Below are 18,063 nucleotides of genomic sequence, written 5' to 3'. Positions count from 1 at the left end.
CTCGGAACAAGGTTGAGCTATACAGACACCAGAGAAGTGTCTCTGATGTGTTATTGCACAGTTTTAAAGTTTCACGCACAAGTAACAGCGACTCAGAGACAGCAGATTATCTCTGTGGGGCTATATCAAAAGTTTTGGGTCAAATCTCAGATATCTTTTGTGTGGTTCCAAAAAACATTGATATTTACTTCTCAGAAGGAAATTTCAAGGTGGTGTGGTGTGGCAAAGTGTGAAGTTAAACTGAAATTTGTGGAGGGGTATGAGTACTGGAGTTCAAACCCAAAAACCTTACATGGGGGAAGATATGGATATTTTGTGAAACAACACATTTGACACTTCTCTTTGCTCAGACAAGCTACCAGTATGTGCAGCGTATGGGGTACATTTTCAACCTTTCTTTAGTCACTGGCCTTTTTTCATTAGTGTTCCCCACTTGTGCTCTGGTTGATTGCTTTTAGAGAACGCAGTATGCAGAATTTTCCATTTTAAGCGCCTGCTCTAGATGTTCTGTTAATTATTGGAGAGTAGTGCATAAAACATGATTAGTGGGAAGAACAGCATTTTTTCACTCACCATTCTTTGCACTGCTCTCTAGCTAACCAAATGCCTGGAGGAGGCTAGTAATAAGCTGGAGTATGTCTCATGAACAATTCAGTGAAAAGTCAAAGTCAGTACATTTTTAATTAATTTATTAAAATTCTCATAATTTCGAAAATTATTACAATAAACGTAATTTATCCTCCAACAATGACTAAATAGCTCTTTTGAGAGTTGAATAATTATAAATTACCCTCAGAGTGGTTTCTACTTTAATTTTACCGTCAGCTAATTGCTTAATTCAATTTACAATATTTAACAAAGAATATTGGACTGAAACTTCTGAAGTATTCAGGAATACATGACTTGACTATTTGACCTAATATGTTTATTCTTATAACCTTGTTATAAACCATAGGTGACGATCATATCCTTTATAGGCCCTCTGCAGTAGGAACACTTCACCAAGAAGGAAGTACACTGATAACAAGTTATTTGATGGCGACAAGGAATTACAACACAATTTGGTTTTTCAATAGTACAAATTATGCAATTATCCTTTCGAAACCACATTTCTTCAATCTCTTTAGTGGCTGATTTTAGAACATCAGCAACAGAGTTCTCTGCAGAGTCCTCTCTCTCATTTGATGCCAAAACAATCTGAGTCAGCTTCTCAAACTTGCCAGCAAGCCGCTTCCGAAGAATTTCACTTCTGTCGTTTAAAAGGCCAACTTGACGAGAATGAGCTTTTTGTTTGTTCTTATGGTCCTCTACTACTGCAGCTAGCCTTTCCTGGTAGAAGATCTTGTCTCTTTTGAGATCAGTGATTGTGCTTGAAAGGTTAGCCATTTCACTTTCAAACCTTTTCTTCCATGCTGTGCCAACTTCTTGCTCAATGTTAACAATCTTGACTTCTTGACTAGCCAAGTCCTTTTCCAGTGAAGAAATCTTGGACTGAAGTTTCAAGAGCTCTTGTGCATGGCTCCTGTCTTTTTCAAGGAGCTTTTCACTCAGAAGATCTTTTTCTCTCTGAAAGAAATTTAAAGTAGTACATGTAGTGGATTTCAGTTTACGCAGAAAACTGTTTATAGGCTTTAATACTTTGCAAATGTTTACATTGTATACTTTTAGGGAGGCAAGCGTGGCTGAGTGGTTTAAACTGCCCTTGCCACTAGCTGGATTTGTTTCTCGGTTGTCCCGAGTTCAAATCCTCAACCACGCTTTGTATATAACCAACTGGTCTGCCTTCTGCCAGTTGGGATTTTTAACCTTGTTATGTTCATTTATAAATTATTTGTTTCCTCTGTTTCAGTGGCATGCCTGTAAACTAGCTATCTCGTTGAGATATGAAGCTAAGTGCATGACCACTATAAACACATATTTTTTTATTTATTTATTTGTTTTTGAATTGAGAGCTTTAATTACCAGTCACTTATCAAAGTGAAACAACAAAAAAAAAAGTGTCAGTAAGGATACATAAAAGAAATAAAGTGGGATTTGCTGTTTTACAGTTACTCAAGATGGTAACAATAAAAAGTGAATTGGCAAATGTGAAACTTAAAAGGCATTAAAAATACCATGTTTTCTTGTTCTTAATTGTCATGATCTGGCACCCAGAGGGGGAGGGGGGCACTTTAATGGATGGGAGACCTAAAATATTACTGTTGCTTTACAAGTTTCACCGGATGTGACATTTCATTTTTTTTTTATTGCTTTTCATGATACTTACTTGTAACATCTCCTCTCTCTGCTTGAGCACTGATGGATTCGGGAGTTTTTGCGATGATTGCAGTTCCCCATGCAAGTCTTTGCAAAATGGCTTGTTCATTCGGCAAACCTGCATTGATAATGATGCCACTATCTTGACTATGCTGTCACTGTGGCCACTAAGTGAGCTTGTACCAACTGTGGAAAAAACAAAAAAAAAAGGAATTACAAAATAAGAGGCCCTGCCAGCCGTGAGGGTAAATTCCGACAAGCCACATGGCGCAATCAAAGGCTCTTTGAGCAACCTCATGGTAATTCGATGAATGAAGTGCTGACCTCCGCATTTTTTCTAAATAAGTGTCCAATAAAGTAAAGCAATCTCACTTTGCTTTATTTTTCCACGTGAGTTGCGTCATTGATGGCTCGTGCTCGCAGGGATCGTAGCGCTATTCAGTTTTCACAACCAAAATATTTACCGGTTAGTGTATTACCTTTAATCCTTTGAAGCATTAAGTAAATTTGTTTCGTGAATATGTTTACTTTTCTGTCAGCACGTATAGCGTTATTTTTGAGCAGCAGAAAAAATTTGAGAGAAAAGATACGCCCGAGCACTTCGTGTATCTGCTAGACTCAAAAAGATGAAAAACGGATGACGTGACACAAGGTGACGTGACGTGAAACAAGAACGTGCCGTGGATGTTGTGTTGACTAAAACACGTCACAAGGCGAGCGTAATAATTTTTTATAACAGTTTAAGCGTAACTATATGTAGTTCATAGGTGCTATCAGTAATGTCACAATCTCACTTAATTTGCCTTCGAATGTTTTCTTGCGTGGATGGGTCATTGATAGTTTTTTTCTTCAAATAAGCGTTCAATAATGTAACACAATCTCACTTTATTTCTCTGTGAATGTTTTATTTTTCCATGGGAATTGCATCATTGATGGTTCGTGCTCTCAGGCTTCGTAGCGCGAATTCCGTATTTTATCACAAAAATATTTAAGTGTAACCTTTGATCCTTTTTAGCATTAAGTAAATTTGTTTTGTGAATATGTTTACTTTTCTGCCAGCACGTATAGCGTTATTTTTAGCAGCGAATAAAATTTGAGAGAAAGATGCGTGTTTCTGCACGACTCAAAAAGATCAAGAACGGATGACGTGACACGAAGATGATGTGACGCGAAACAAAAACGTGCATGAATGTTGTGTTCACTAAAACGCGTCTTTGAATATTTTCTTACGTGAATGGGTCATTGATAGCCTATGCTCTGAGGCTTCGTTGAACAAATTCTATTCTATTTTATCACCAGAGGATAAGTGTAAGTGATCCTCTTTCGATTTGTTTTGTGAAATTCAATTTAGTTCCCTGAAAGAGAGAGACCCTGGAACGGGGTTGAAGTCAGAATAATTTGTTTCTGATTGACATGTGCTGAATGCGTTTAAAGGACCTTTCTGTCAGCACGTTTCTCGTTTAATGATGAATTAATTGCGGTTTGATATCAGAATCCAGTGAGTGAGTGAGTGTTCGAGTGAGAAAATGAGGCCAATAACATAACCTCATTACCATTCGGTAAAAAGTAGCGACAGCATACTAATAAAATTGCGACAAACGGACAGGCAATTTTCCTTCAATTTAATTACCGACAGCGACATGAAGAGCGAAAAAACAGCGACATAGCACATATTTAAATTTAGACAAGCGACACGGGAACCCCCCTGGCAGGGCCTCAAATAATGAAAAGCTGAAAAAAAGTTTTGAACTTGTGGTAAAAGTTATGTCTACATTTACCTGGAAATGGTGGGGTTGGGATGATTATTGTAAAAAATGAGTCCATAACCACCATCAATTATATAACAAATGTCTTAATTTTAATTGGTTTTGCACGCACATGTCTATTTGTCAAGCTGGGCCGTAGACATGGGGGGCATCATGGGTGCGTCTGCACCCCCACGGGCCACAAAGGTCTGCCTTATCATGCAGTGAGGGTTAAAATGATTCTCAGAATGCAGGAAATGTACATGATTTGATTATAAGCAAAATGAAAGAAGTGCATCAACTAACCTTGTACTAACTGCTCAGATTGAAGGGATAGTATCATTGACACAATCAAAGCCTCTCTACAGAAACACTTGGTACCGTTATTTTGTCCACAACAGTGATCTGCCTTTCCACTCAACAAAGCTCGTGGAATCTCGTAATGATCAAACTCTTTTCGAAGAACAACCTGTCCTGCAGATTCAGAAATATCCATGGATACCATACTAAACTCTGGATAGCACAACTGGACAAGCTTTTCAACATGCTGAAGAATATCAATTTCTTCTTGAGTCAAGTCTGCATATGGAACTATAACTGATTGTTTTGTTGTTGCTTTGGAGAGAATTGTATCCAAAGGAGCAACCAATCCAGACCTGTACAACACGTCGATTAAAGATTGATTACACAAAACTAACTTCTGATCAATTTCCTGTTTGATTTTACTTAGCTTCTCTGCTGAAATGCAGTTTGGTATTGGGTATGTCATCGATCCATGAATAGCGAAGAAATGTTGAGCAACAAGCTTAAGCAGTGCAGAGTTATCACTGAGGTAAAAATTTGCATGTCGCACATCTGAGGTGCTGTTTTCTTCTAAGAGTCTGTAATAGTATGGAATGAGATCAGGTCTCTCCTCTATAGCGTGAACCCACATGCTACTGATCTGATGGTCAACGTCACTAAGATGAACGACAGCTCTTCGATCCCTGTCAATCTTGAGATGAACAAAGTCAACCCCGGAGGCTAGACCATCCTTGGTCAAGTCTGACACCCAAACACCTTTGACAAAAAGTTGACCTTTATAACGTTGACCTAACAGCAACGTGCCCACCTGTGACTTGACATAGTCAGAAGGCGGACAAAGAAAAAGAAACCGCTTCAAGTACATTTCCCAATCTTTATGACAAAGTGGAAAGACAGATACACGTGTGTCTGTCTGTCCAAGGTTGGCAACATCGTCGTCATCATCATCAACATCATCATCATCATCACTTTCCTTCCACCTGTCATCGACAAACACAGTCAACACCTCCTCATCAAATGCCTCATCATGTGACAATCCAAACCTCCAGCGATCTTTGCTCGTTTCCATGGAAACCACTCTACCTTCCCTGACTAAAGCTAGGGCGCCAACTTTAAGTCCTTCGCCAAACTGTCCAATCACTTCCTTGCTGGAGGCTTTCTTTGAAAAACCAAGAAGCAACACCTTCCTCATTAGCTCTGTGTCATGGTTTATCAGGGTAAGCTTTTCTTTGGCTGGGGAATAAACTATTCTTCCGAGTTCCAGTCTGTGACCATCTTGAGGAGAACCATCGAACGTTTGATCATCACGTTTTTGTGTTTGATTCGGCAAAACATCAAAATCATTATTTTCTTTCGTGTTCCTCTCGAAAGAAACGTGATTCTCGGCTTTTATCACTGCTTTGTACAACAGCAAGTCATTTTCTTTGCAGCAGAGGAAATTCACTTTCGATCCACCCTGCAATTTCTCCAGCGAAGAAAACACCCCATCATGCCAGTTTTGAACAAGTTCTCGGATTCCTTCCCACGTTTTCCATGAGGGTGCATATTGAGATGTTAAACTAAGACTAATAGATTTCACTGCACTTGACTCCTTGGCCATTTTCTCGCGTACTGTCGGTAACTTGCAACTCAGCAAAATTTCTATCACGTAGTACGTGATCTCAAAAGCCTGGGAACGAGCTGCAACGATGACATCATTGTTATTTTTTTCCGGAGGTATATAAATTAGCCTGCGCCGTACAGCCGCCTCTCATAGCTTCTCATCGCTCCCGGCATGTTTAATATAAATCTGCAGGGGCATTTTTTAAAGCCTATAGATTCACTAAAAACAGAAATATTGGAACAAATCAAAGAAGATCTGCACCTTAAATTGTGCTGGGCCAAAACCAGGGGGCCTTGTTTATGAGGCCTTGTAGAATCTTTGATCAGGTTATGTAATTTTATAAAATTAGGAGTTCTCTCCCCCCCCCCCCCCCCCCCCCCACCAGGTGTATGTATGCAGTATGTGCAGTGTATAGCTTTGAGGGTCATCATCATCATCATCATCCTTGTTGCACCTCCTGGTGGTGCATAAACTAAAGGCTGCATACCGGTAGTTTCGTGGGTACCCTGGCTTATATCCCCACCAACAAAACCAGCAACAAAATGTTAGATACCTTATTCACAGAGAGAAGAGCTGATTATAGGGGTGGTGAATGGTCCTTCAAAAACTGCGTGTCTCGCAAAATTTTAGCCACATTTCAGGGGTTTCATCGTCTCAAATTTTTCTTTGACGCCTTCTCGCAGTCTCAATTTCTTTTGCAAGCCTAAAAACGGTCTCGGGCTCGCAGAAAAGATATCAGTCTCGCCGTCTCGCAAAGTCTCCCAAATACCATTCAACACCCGCTTTCTCAACAGTCTAAAAAGTAAACTGGTTTAAAATCCACCAATCGCAGCTAACCATTGGGTTACATGTGGCAACATGTGATTGATCAACCTCACTGCCCAGTAGGCAGTCAAAATATCACAATCTACATCTCAAGTGACTACAAGTCGGCAAACAATACTTTATTATTTAGACGGCAAATCACACATCAAAATAATTAATATATTGTTATAACTCACAAAATTATGGGAAAAATAACAAAAACAACATGTACTGTGCTAATCAATTGGTGTGTAGCCCAACAAATGTTTCAGTGCATTTACAGCACCAGTACTGAATACACCAAAGTAACATGATCTTATGTTTTGAGTGGACATTAGAAAATTTAACTGGCCACAAATTATTTCTGTATTTACATTTTTTGGTTGAATATTGGCTAATTTTCTGAATGTGACAATGGTTGATCCCTGCTCATTAATGATTTCTTTGTTGTTGCCAGTTGTAAGAGCCATCTTACAGTTTAATCTCAGCTTCTAAAGGCTGTAATCTTTGATGGTTATTTTACTACCTTAGAAAAAATAATTAAAGCTTATGACAGTAGGAATAAAATCTCCAAACTCTACAAAGTCAGCTATGATTATATTAAACTTGTGACACTTGGTTCCACAGAGAGCTTTAAGCCAACCGGTAATATGGCAGTTACATTTCATCGCACACACATCTTTTAGAGTGCTGGTCATGTTTTGTACCACAGTTGATGTTTGAGGTGTGAGAACAGCTTGTGTCACTTGAAAGGCATCATCTGAAAAACTTGACGCTGCAGTTTGTTTGTTAAGAAACTCCATCAACAGTTTCTTGTCTGCTGTGTTCGGCCATGGCGAGCAGATTAAATGAGGCGGCCAGAAGCAAGGATAGGCATCAACCACGCCATAATCATGGTAAATAATGATGACCTTTTCTTCATTGCCCCACATTTCTTGGAAGGGTGACATTCGGGCCGTCCTCGCCTGGGGCGCGAAAAATCTCGCTAAACGAAGCAAGCAAAGTATCCGCGAGTGTTTCATGGGCAGCTGGATCCATGTTGTAAAAGTGATTGAAGTCCAGAATGACAATTTCTTTCGGGTAGTTCGCCACAAATCGGTTCACTTCTGCCAAAACCTGCTCTATTGTCCATCCGTACAGACCGTGCAAAATTCTCAACTCTTTGTCTTCAGCTCTGAATGCAACTCGCAGATCTAGGTAGCGTATTCCAGACAAAAGCTGTTCATAAATGGTCATAGACTGTGTCACAGACCAACTGTGGATGACAGACTTCGCTATTTTGCCAAAAATACTTCCAAGAGTTTGAATTGTTGCTGACTCATCTGGGCCGATCTCCATGTTCTGATCGAGGAAAAATGTTCCGGAATCATGCGATCCAGGAATCACTAAATCTTTCAAAGGACACAGTTGTTTCTCATTCGGTAGGTTTTCCATCCATCGCGAATAATCGTTGTCTTCCAGCGCTGTGACGCGAAGAACTTCAAAATCGTCGACAATTTTATTTTCCGCCATATTGTTTTGCAAGACTGGGTGTCTTTGTGGGGAAGGGTGGGGAAGGTTTTGTTGTTGTGGAACCTAGTCCACTTTCGTCCACTTTCAATTTCCTTTCCTTTCGGAATATTTCTCCACTTGAAAATCTTTACGAAACTTTTTTAACACGCGTAGTGCATAAAAGAGCATTTTGTTAATCGACAATACGTTTCTTCTTTACATCTTACTACTTTTATAGAGGTACGTCAAAGTTAAAAATAGATATGAAAGAGGAAATAACGAAACACAATTTGCATTGTCACGTCCCGTAAGTGAACAATGACATATTAATACGAAATACCTGACAAAAACTCTGCACGTTCTTGTATCTGACGTTATTTTGACCATATACAGAATTATTCTGACGTGACTGTAATGTCTTTTGGCATACTTGATACATATCTCTTTGAAGCAACATACAGGCTAGAAATGCCATCAGAGGTCAAAAGCGTAAGGTCAAATTTTATTTTCGGACCGGGGGGTGGGGGGAGGGGGGTTTATGATGATGTTTAAAGATTTTTGTGAAACCGATGAGAAAGGAAGGTGTAAGTGGCATTTAGAAATTAATATGAGGGAAAGAAGCGGTTTTATTTAATAGAATTTAAAGAAAGACGGCAAAAGGTTCGTGCACCAGTGCAATTGGTAACACTTGATACAGTTACGTTCTTCATTCAGTAATTAAAAAAAGCGCTAAAGTGCTCAAGATGTTTAATGCGGCCAGGCAAAATGGTGGATTCAAGCAGCCAATTTACTTAGCGCCTAAATCCCAGGTATAATAGCACCTTTGGGTTCATGATTTTACAAGGTAGAAGCAGCCGTCCCATACATCTCATATAGCTAAGCGAACATATCATGCTTGGCGTTTTTACCAGTTTAAGTATCCGTCCGTAATACGGAGTTATCCATGGTTATATACCAACTACATTTACTGTCTAACAATTAAAATGATCAAATGCCTAAAAGAAATAAAAAGAAGCTCAACTGAACTGAACTTTATTTGCTTTTTATAAATATGATTTGCTGCTTGTCCCCCACTACAAGGAACAACTATTCGATGCAGGAGCAGGGTTTAAACTAAAAAAAAAAGGTTTACAACTTATAAATTAGTATACTGGAAAACGAAAGAAAATGAGAAAAAATATATGTCAAAAAGCAAATGATTAATTAACTAGTGAAAACGTAAACTAAGAATATAATTAATGCACAACACACACACGCAAAGCTAGAAGGCAATTACTAATACATATAGAAAAATGTTCTATCAGTTGGCAGACTTCAACTAGTCATGTTCACATTTTAAAACATCAAGCAGTAGTTTCTTTATTTTATTTTGAAATTTAGGCCCCGTCCACACTGACCCGGGTAAATTTGAAAACGCATCTTTTTTTACACGGATAGGCCAACCGTCCACACTGAAATGGTGTTTTTGGTCACCGAAAAAGGAGCTATTCAAAAACGCTCTCCAAAGTCGGTATCGTTTTCAAATTTACCCGGGTTCATGCGGACCGGACGGAAAACATTTTACCCGGCGTTTTCAAATTTCTCCATTTTAAATTTACCCGGGTCAGTGTGGACGAGGCCTTAGATTTATTTAGTATTTAAATGAATATGGCATTAAATTCCAAATTGTTACGCTAATTCTTGTGAAAGATTTGTTTCATTTTTTGTTTTCTTGAATTTCGAAATATTTTTGAAAAGCTCTAAAATTGCTGCCTCAGATGTACTTTTTCTGGCAAAGTATAACTGGAGCCTTGCTCAAGCGTGCCTCGGACAAATCGCAGTAGTTATCATTCCACTTTCCCGGTCTGTACGTGGCGGCATATATGTGGACACATTTCTCCTTAATGTCATTCGGTTCCCCACCCGACCATGCAGAATACTGTCCCTCTAGTGGAGTGTCATCGATCCAGTAGAACTTAGTGTCAGTTTTTCTGTAAAGTCCAATCCACGCTCCATCAATCTGCACCGTTTGTTGTTTCCTTAGCAGGTCAAGTATGAATTCATTTTCGTCGGCTGATCTGATTATGGCGAGGTCTCCTCCCAGACTCTGACAAGTCGTTCGCGCGTCGCTCCAGCTAAGAGTTGGAGTGTCATTGACGTGGTAACATGAATTTCCATGATGAACCCAGGCTTGCGGACAATCTAATTGGTCAAGGATGTATTGAAGAGAATCAGAATTACAGAAAAAAACAACTGCGAATCCAATGTTGCGCCAGGCATCCTTTTTCATCACGAAAAAAAAAAAAAAAAAAAACCCATCTTTTTTTAAAAAAAAAAAAAAAAAAACCCTTTCCCAAAAAAACCAAAAAAAACTAATAATCGAGAAAGGCCTAGCCAGGCACCACTACAGCACTAAAGCTAAAATTTGAAAAGTAGGATATTAACTCTATAAGGAAAATTCAAGTTCTGGTCATGCTGCTTGATGATACCATACCAAACCATACCATACCATACCATACCATACCATACCATACCATACCATACCATACCATACCATACCATACCATACCATACCATACCATACCATACCATACCATACCATACCTTATATCATGCCATAGAAAATACAGCCAATCAGAATACAGGAAAGCCGTTGTATATTCGACGGTATTTAACCCAACCTTCCCATCGTGCGCTGCGATTGTATTCTCGACGAAATAAGCGTATTTTCTATGGCATGGTATAAAATAGTTACACAACACTTTAATTTCTCGTAGTATACTATGGAATATCCCACTTGTCACTTGTATTTTCTTGGTATACACACTCGCCTAAAGGCTCGTGTGTATACCGAGATGAACTGGTTCAAAACATGATTTGTTCTGGCAAAACTTTATTTTGTCAAAGTTTATGGTTTTATATTCTCTTTTTATCACTGAATACATTTTCCGAGTTCAGTGGCTTATAGCCACTTTGATTCGTACTCTTAATTTCCTTTGATGTTGTGCGAATATGCGTTTCCTTGGAAAAGCCACTTTTTTAAGGGAAAAACGTTACGAGTAAATTTAAATCTCTACCACCTTTCAACAAGGACATTTGTCGAGAACAAGAAACTTGTCATGTTTTGCCGCTGATACTAATCAAATCTGTTAAAGAAATGGTAGTATTGTCTAATTAATGTTAATTACTACCAGCTACGTAAACTGAGCAAGGCGCTCAATATATATTTTAAATTAAGTTTTAATTTGCATCTTGCCTTGGGTAACAAAGAACCAGGCAATTAACTATTAATATTCAAAAACTATTCAAAGCTAAACTCCACATGTAAGCATTCGGAGCGCTGAAATTGGCATATATTGGCGGGTGTATTACAAAACAATTTCAGATGAGGTATTTGTTTGGCAACGGGTTCTTATATTATTAGGTCGGGAGGGCTATAACACGTTCATTATTGAAAGTTTATAGTCGCGTTTGTTTTGTCTTGCTTCTCAGCAGTAAAATGCAAAATCTGCCAAGAAAAGATTTCGCTATACTCTGGTTACCAGCAGCAAAGTAAACCTCGAAATAAATTAAAGTTAAAACCTGGAATAAATTTTTGTTACGTGTCTTAGTAAAGTTAACTCTTAATTACCCATTTTAATTTCACATGTTTTTCCAGTCCAAGGTGGTTTGCACGAACATGAAAAAGTTTGTTTTTCCTTGTCTGGCAAACAAGAACCACCATTGAGGCAGCTGGTGATCAAACATCCCTGAAATCGAAAAATTGAAAACACTGATTATACAGATCCAAAACTACTTTGTTTAACTACTTCAGGTAAGCCCATAGATTTCTATGAGGTTAAGTTAACTCCAAGCCGTGCTTGATAAAGACATCCATCTGACACCCACCGGCTGTTTTTTGTAATGCTAAACAAATTATTCTGTATACAATTTTATCATCAAGAACGTAGGCTTTCAGACGCCTGCTTTGCTTTTGTTAATTTCACGAGCGTTTAATTGCTAAAACTTTTTGCTTTGAAGGAAAATGTAATTCGCTATCTGAGTCATTACATAATTTACATGTCACCGCGAGATCTTAATCCGCCTATTAAATTTCGCAAGTCTGCGCTACCTTTCCGAGGGATAAGGGAAAAATAAAATGTATTAGTTTAAGAGTATTCTGTTTACCTTAAGAAGCATCGAGAAAGTAACTCCCTGCTGATCATAAAAGCTGGTGTTTTCGTTGACGAGGGAGATGTCGTGCTTGTTCAGTTCACAAGTTCCTTTTCCGTCCTTCTTGAATGACATCTTGTAGTTTGTGGAAGTACACCACTCGTTTCTCATACATTGTTGGCCGCACGATACTAAACTGGGAGAATCAAACCGTTTGACAACGAATCCCTTAAGCTGCTTATTTTCCAGCGTTCTGACATGCGATGAACGACAAAATGTGGTGCTCCCTTCACCGAAGAAAACTGCTGAAGTTTGGAACAGAAATAATAGCAAAATCCGTTTACACCTCATTACAAGCATAAGTCAAAGTAAGTGGTATCATCTGCGAAATGAAATAAAATAGCTTTTGTTTTCCGATTGTCAGTCCGGGATATATCCATATTTGGATATATGATGACGTCACTTATAATCGCACCTGGGTCCTTTTTGTCGGGGCAGGCGGGATTCCGCCAAACATGTCAAAAACTGGCACTTATTCCCTCGCAATCCCATGAGGTACGCGTGAACACACTTGAGTGAACAAGTGCCAGGTTTGGCAAATCTTCGTTCAAGCACTCGAAGAGTTTCTGAATTATTTCATCCGATTAAATTCTAGTACGAGCGCTGATGAGTACTCCGAAAGCAATCGTGCGAACAAATACGTCATGTTGCTTAGCAACTTTTGAGACAAACACTGCGGGCTCAGTCCCGTCTCGGAGGCGTGATTTCGTCATCATCTGGTACCGTCCGGTGCATCAAGATGTGAACACGTCATAAAAATGTTCTAATTGGGTACCAAACGTTGCGTGTTTCGTCATCAAACTTCAAATTTTGAAGGGATTTTAGACAACAAAACTTTTTGCACGAGTGATCATTTAACAATTACAACGGTTGGTGAGCAGCCATTTCGATTTTGGAGTTTTCATATGTTTGTTTAAGTCCGACGCCGCAAATTTTTTTGGCGAAATGAGCGGTCCGAACGCGGGATCCGGATGGGAAAATCCAGACTGCTGGAGCGCGTGCAATTAGCCAATCAGCATCAAGGATTCCAGATGAGATGCTTGAGAAAAAAATCTTTATTTTTGTTGGAACCACAACTTAACAAAGTTTTACATTTCATAAGCTTGAAGGTGACGTGGCATACTCCGATAAAAGACGATAATATTGTTATATAAGTTGAGCGAATGTCATACTTAGCAATTCTATATAAAAAGAAAATTTACTGGTCTTTACTATACTGTGCAGTCTAACAAAATTTAACGATTAAAGAGCTGTATCAAATGTACTTTTTCTGGCAAAGTACAACAGGGGCTTTAGTAAGTTTTGATTCGGACAAATTACAGCAATTATCGTTCCACTTTCCCGGGCTGTAAGAGCCGGCATATATCTGAACACATTTCTCCTCAGCTTTATTCGGTTCCCCGCTCGCCCATGCAGAATACTGTCCCTCTAGTGGAGTGTCATCGATCCAGTAGAACTTAGTGTCAGCTTTTCTGTAAAGTCCAATCCACGCTCCCCAAAATTGTACCGTTTGTTGTTTCCTTAGCAGGTCAAGTATGAATTCATTCTCGTCGGCTGATCTGATTATGGCGAGTTCTCCTCCCAGATTTTGGCAAGTCGTTCGAGCGTCGCTCCAGCTAAGGGTTGGAGTGTCATTGACGTGGTAACATGAATTTCCATGACGAATCCAAGCTTGTGGACAATATAGACAATATAATAAAAGAGAATCAGATCATAGAAACTAAAACAATTGCGAATGCCCCACGCAACAATATCACTAAAAGCTGGAAAGTAGAAAATTGACTCTAAGGTAAATCAAAGTGCTTAAAATAAAATAACCCATGAATTTATTTATGAGCGTAAATCCTAGGAAGGAAATATCGGAGTCTATACGAGGCCTCGATATGTAACTCGCCAGTAATTACCACCTTTATTGGCAATGAGCCATGGATATGGCGCTTTTTAGTATAATTTCAAAAGTGATTGTAAGAATTGAAGCATTCTGATTAAAATCTGTCAAAGAAAAGGTGTAATTAACTAATAAATGTTAATTAAAACGGCTATGTAAACTGAGCAAGGAACTTATATATTTTAATTTAACTTTTACATTATATCTCGGTCGGGTAATAACACTGAGAGCAGTTAACTATTGAAAACTAGTCTTAACTCCACATGTAGTCATTGTGAGCGCTGACATTGGCACATAAGGGTATTGGCGTGCTTGTTGCAAGCAATTTCAAAGGAAGATATTTATTTGACAACAGGATCTAATATTATTAGTAAAGGAGGGCACTAAGGGCCTCTTCACCAGGATGCCTGTTCATATGGAAAATGTTATTCCGGTTGACGAGGATAAAATTCAAGAAACGAAGGCAAAATGGCGACACATAAAGTTGCATCTTTCGCGACTATCGTAGCTTTATTGACCCATGTAACTTTATTAATAAAGCTAATTCGCATATTTCTGAAGTGGAAATAGATACAAGGCAAAATTAAACCATTTGGACCGCCCAATTACGAAATGAAAGCTATTTTCTCAAAAAACGTTGCGTCCCGGCGACCGGGCTGGAGCGTTCATATGGGAAAATATTCTTCCCGGTTGTCGAGATCTCGGTTGCAGAAACCGAGATATCGGTAACCGGGCTGGCCCACCTTCTCATATCATATGAACACATCCAAAATTTTACAAGAAAATAGGAGTGAGCCAAGATCTCGGTAACTGGGCCAGCCCGGTCAACCCGGGATAATATGAAGAGGCCCTAAAAGCACTTATTACTGAAAGGATTTGGCGTTTGTTTTGTCTTGCATCTTATTAGAGCCCGATTATATGGCGAATTTCAGCCCGGCTTCCAAAACAAATCCCCTTAAAAACACGTTTGCGATTACATGAAAAAAGTTTCATCCTGGGCCGAATTACAGCCAGGGCTGAAATTTCCAGCCAGGTTTTTGAAACCAGGCTGGAAATCTCAGCCCGAGGAAACGGGCTAAAAAACCTCATGTAATCGCATTCAAATATTTCAACCCGAGCTGAAAAGTGAGTTTACGGATGTGCAGTCACGGTTTTCAACAAGAGAAAACGGCGGCCACGATAATTTTTCAGTTTAAAAAGTGTTCAACCCTGGCTAAATTTTTCATGTAATCGCAACAAAATTCCAGCCCGGTAAACCGGGCTGAAATTTCAGTCTGGGCTGAAATTCGCCATGTACGTAATCGGGCCCTAATAAGAAAGGAGACTGCAGGATCTGTTAAGAAAAAATTATTAACAGCAAAGTGAATCTTAAGTAAATGTTTATTACGCCTTTAAGTAAAGTAAAACTCTATATTACCCATTTTAACTTCACATGTTTCTCCAGTCCAAGGTGGTTGGCATGAACATGAAAAGGTTTGTTTGTGCTTGTCGAGCAAACAAGAACCACCATTGAGGCAGCCAGAGATCACACATCCCTAAAAAATAACAACATAAAATGCTGAAAATGCAGATCCAAAAGTTATAACTTTGTTGAACTAGTGCAGGTAAAAATCACTGAGTTCAGGGTGAAGTTAACTCCATAATCATACCAGAAGTACATGATTATGTACTTCTGATCATACTGAACACGAAAAAGCTGTGCGCGAACTGCTAATAGAGGCAACCACCTGACACCCGGCCGGCAGTTTTTTTTTAGTTTCAAGTACAAAACAAGTACTATTGCGTACAGGTTATTATCTCGAACGTCAGGCTTTACTTTCGTTGATTTTTCTTCGTCGCGAGATTTAAACACGCCTGTTAAAGATTGCGCTATCTTTTCGCGGGATATCGCAAAATAAAATGCAGTGTTTACCTTTAAAAACATCGAGAAAGTAACTCCCTGTTGATCATGAAAGTTGGTGTTTTCGTTGACGAGGGAGATGTCGTGCTTGTTCAGTTCACAAGTTCCTTTTTCGTCCTTCTTGGATGACATCTTGTAGTTTGTGGAAGTACACCACTCGTTTCTTATACATTGTTGGCTGCACGATAACAAACTGGAAGAATCAAACCGTTTGACAACGTACCCCTTAAGCTGTTTATTTTCCAGTGTTGTGAAGTACGATGAACGAGAAACGTTGGTGTTTTCTTTACTGAAGAAAACTGCTGGAGTTTGAAACAGAAAAAATAGCAAAACCCGTTTGCACCTCATTACTAACATAAGTCGAGGTAAGTGCTTTCATCTGCGAGATTTAATAAAATAACTTTTGTTTTTCGTTTGCATTATTTTCTTTGGAATTTATTCAACAGAACTCATTTCTAAAGCAATGTCATTTCAATTTGTCAGTGACCATTTTTTGTCACTTGTTACCACTGATAATTTAATGGTTCCGGTCATTTTCTTTATAACCTAACCTAAATGAAAAAAAAAAACATTCTCCACTAAAAAAATCATTTTACTGCTCAGTAAAAGCTAAAAATATGCATATTGCAAGACCCAGACTTAAATCAACCAATCGGAGCATTTTATTGCCGGTCCAATATTTTCTTAGTGTCGCGGAACCGAATAAAGGTTAAGGTTCTTACAGCTCTTTTTAATTACGAAGTCGTGTAATTAATAAATATCTTATCAATCAAGTTGCTGGAGAACGTGCGGGGAGAATATCGCGGGACCCCGGAGTTTTCTGTCGATTTCTGTAGGAACCTCCCGTGGATATTCGTTACCTCAGAACTGTCAACACCTTAGTGAATATTCGGTTAATAAGATGTATTCATTGATCAGGTGCGGATTATTTATCGTGTTACGAGTCTTTCTTGTGTGATATAAGACAAAAGAAAAAGAAAATCATATCCTGTTCATTGATAACAAGACCTCGTAATGAAACTGTGGAGCAGTTGAAAGCTGGACAACGCTGCTTGACGCCCAAAAAACTCTTACATATCCGAAGTAGGTGTACAATTTTTTATCCCCGCGAGCAGTGTAATTTGGTCGTCAAACGAGACACAGCTTCCCTTGTGAGATCTTCCTACCCAGATCCCGGTAGGATTCCTCCACTCGCCATTTTTGCACTCTCCCTACCCCACTCGGGACACTGTTTACAAGCAAAATACTCACTGCAAATTTTTGCAGAAAACGTAATTTAGGTATGTTAAACTCAGTAAAGTATCAACTATTTATTGTGGTAAACTGTTGCTAAATAAAGTGTAAAAATACAAATGCTATCATAAAACACCCAAAATGCGAGTTATGCAAAAAAAACATAGCTGTCCAAAACCGTTTGCAATGGAAACTTTAAAGCCAAATTCACTCTTCCAGTGGAGTGGAAGGAATATGTATTACAATACGAGCCTAGTGGCCTATCAGGCTAGAGCTTATTCATGTTTCCGTAACATGAAGCGACAAGGAATATTTCCATGGTTACCCCCCCCCCCCCCCCTGTCCTCCGTCCCCAGCATTAAATTCGCCGGTGCCAATTTATACACTTGGGTGAAGAAAGGAACTATCATAGTTAAGTGTCGTGCCCAACAACAAAACGCAGTGTCCCACACCGGCAACCTCGTTCCCAGGTTGCCAGCCAGGACACCCAGTATTCATCAAACTACCGCGCCTCGCACTAACAGACAAATTAATTCTTTGGAAACGAACTTCGTGAAAACAAAGCTGTTTCACACGCCACTCTTGAAGGCGACGTGGAAAACTCACTGACGATAGAAGGAAATAAGTTTGTCAAGCTGCTTCAATATTA

General features: G+C 39.1%; 3 protein-coding genes across 4 annotated transcripts; all 3 read right to left on the bottom strand.

The window, feature by feature from the left end:
• Positions 1-710: 710 nt before the first annotated feature.
• Positions 711-5,937, bottom strand: LOC144662064 (uncharacterized). Its single transcript, XM_078522797.1, has 3 exons — positions 4,308-5,937; positions 2,267-2,442; positions 711-1,566 (listed from the first exon to the last, which is right to left on the bottom strand). Exons 1-3 carry the CDS (start codon positions 5,902-5,904, stop codon positions 943-945), a joined length of 2,397 nt encoding a protein of 798 aa, XP_078378923.1. The 5' UTR covers positions 5,905-5,937; the 3' UTR covers positions 711-942.
• An 899-nt stretch (positions 5,938-6,836) lies between these two features.
• On the bottom strand, positions 6,837-8,355 carry LOC144663331 (PI-PLC X domain-containing protein 3-like). The gene is given in 2 exon segments (XM_078524227.1): positions 6,837-7,649; positions 7,651-8,355. Coding segments are annotated over 2 exon segments (984 nt in total). The 5' UTR covers positions 8,224-8,355; the 3' UTR covers positions 6,837-7,238.
• Positions 8,356-9,662: 1,307 nt separating this feature from the next.
• LOC144663155 (C-type lectin domain family 4 member E-like) lies at positions 9,663-16,958 on the bottom strand. Of its 2 annotated transcripts, none has more exons than XM_078524085.1 (3): positions 16,194-16,958; positions 15,699-15,816; positions 9,663-10,383 (listed from the first exon to the last, which is right to left on the bottom strand). In XM_078524085.1, the coding sequence occupies exons 1-3, from the start codon at positions 16,536-16,538 to the stop codon at positions 9,956-9,958; spliced, it is 891 nt and encodes a 296-aa protein (XP_078380211.1). In that variant the 5' UTR covers positions 16,539-16,958; the 3' UTR covers positions 9,663-9,955. The 2 variants fall into 2 exon arrangements, with proteins under 2 accessions (XP_078380211.1, XP_078380212.1); XM_078524086.1 differs by lacking the exon at positions 9,663-10,383 and adding an exon at positions 13,510-14,064.
• Positions 16,959-18,063: the final 1,105 nt, after the last annotated feature.

The sequence above is a fragment of the Oculina patagonica genome, chromosome 8, assembly GCF_052425735.1.
Source record: "Oculina patagonica isolate OP01 chromosome 8, crgOcupat, whole genome shotgun sequence".
Classification (NCBI taxonomy): domain Eukaryota; kingdom Metazoa; phylum Cnidaria; class Anthozoa; order Scleractinia; family Oculinidae; genus Oculina; species Oculina patagonica.
The sequence above is the reverse complement of the archived record's forward strand: the minus strand, read 5'-3'. Positions and strand labels throughout refer to the sequence as shown.

Bases quoted from the DNA above. Each gene is read 5' to 3' on its own strand.
- LOC144662064 (XM_078522797.1), bottom strand. From the start codon at position 5,904: ATGGCCAAGGAGTCAAGTGCAGTGAAATCTATTAGTCTTAGTTTAACA. The intron at 2,443-4,307 runs GTTAGTTGATGC...TTTTTTCCACAG, and splicing joins ATCTGAGCAGTTAGTACAAG to TTGGTACAAGCTCACTTAGT. The intron at 1,567-2,266 runs GTAAGTATCATG...AATTTCTTTCAG, and splicing joins AGAGAGAGGAGATGTTACAA to AGAGAAAAAGATCTTCTGAG.
- LOC144663155 (XM_078524085.1), bottom strand. From the start codon at position 16,538: ATGTTAGTAATGAGGTGCAAACGGGTTTTGCTATTTTTTCTGTTTCAA. The intron at 15,817-16,193 runs GTAAACACTGCA...GTTATTTTTTAG, and splicing joins CTTTCTCGATGTTTTTAAAG to GGATGTGTGATCTCTGGCTG. The intron at 10,384-15,698 runs GTAATATAGAGT...TTGACCAATTAG, and splicing joins AACATGTGAAGTTAAAATGG to ATTGTCCGCAAGCCTGGGTT.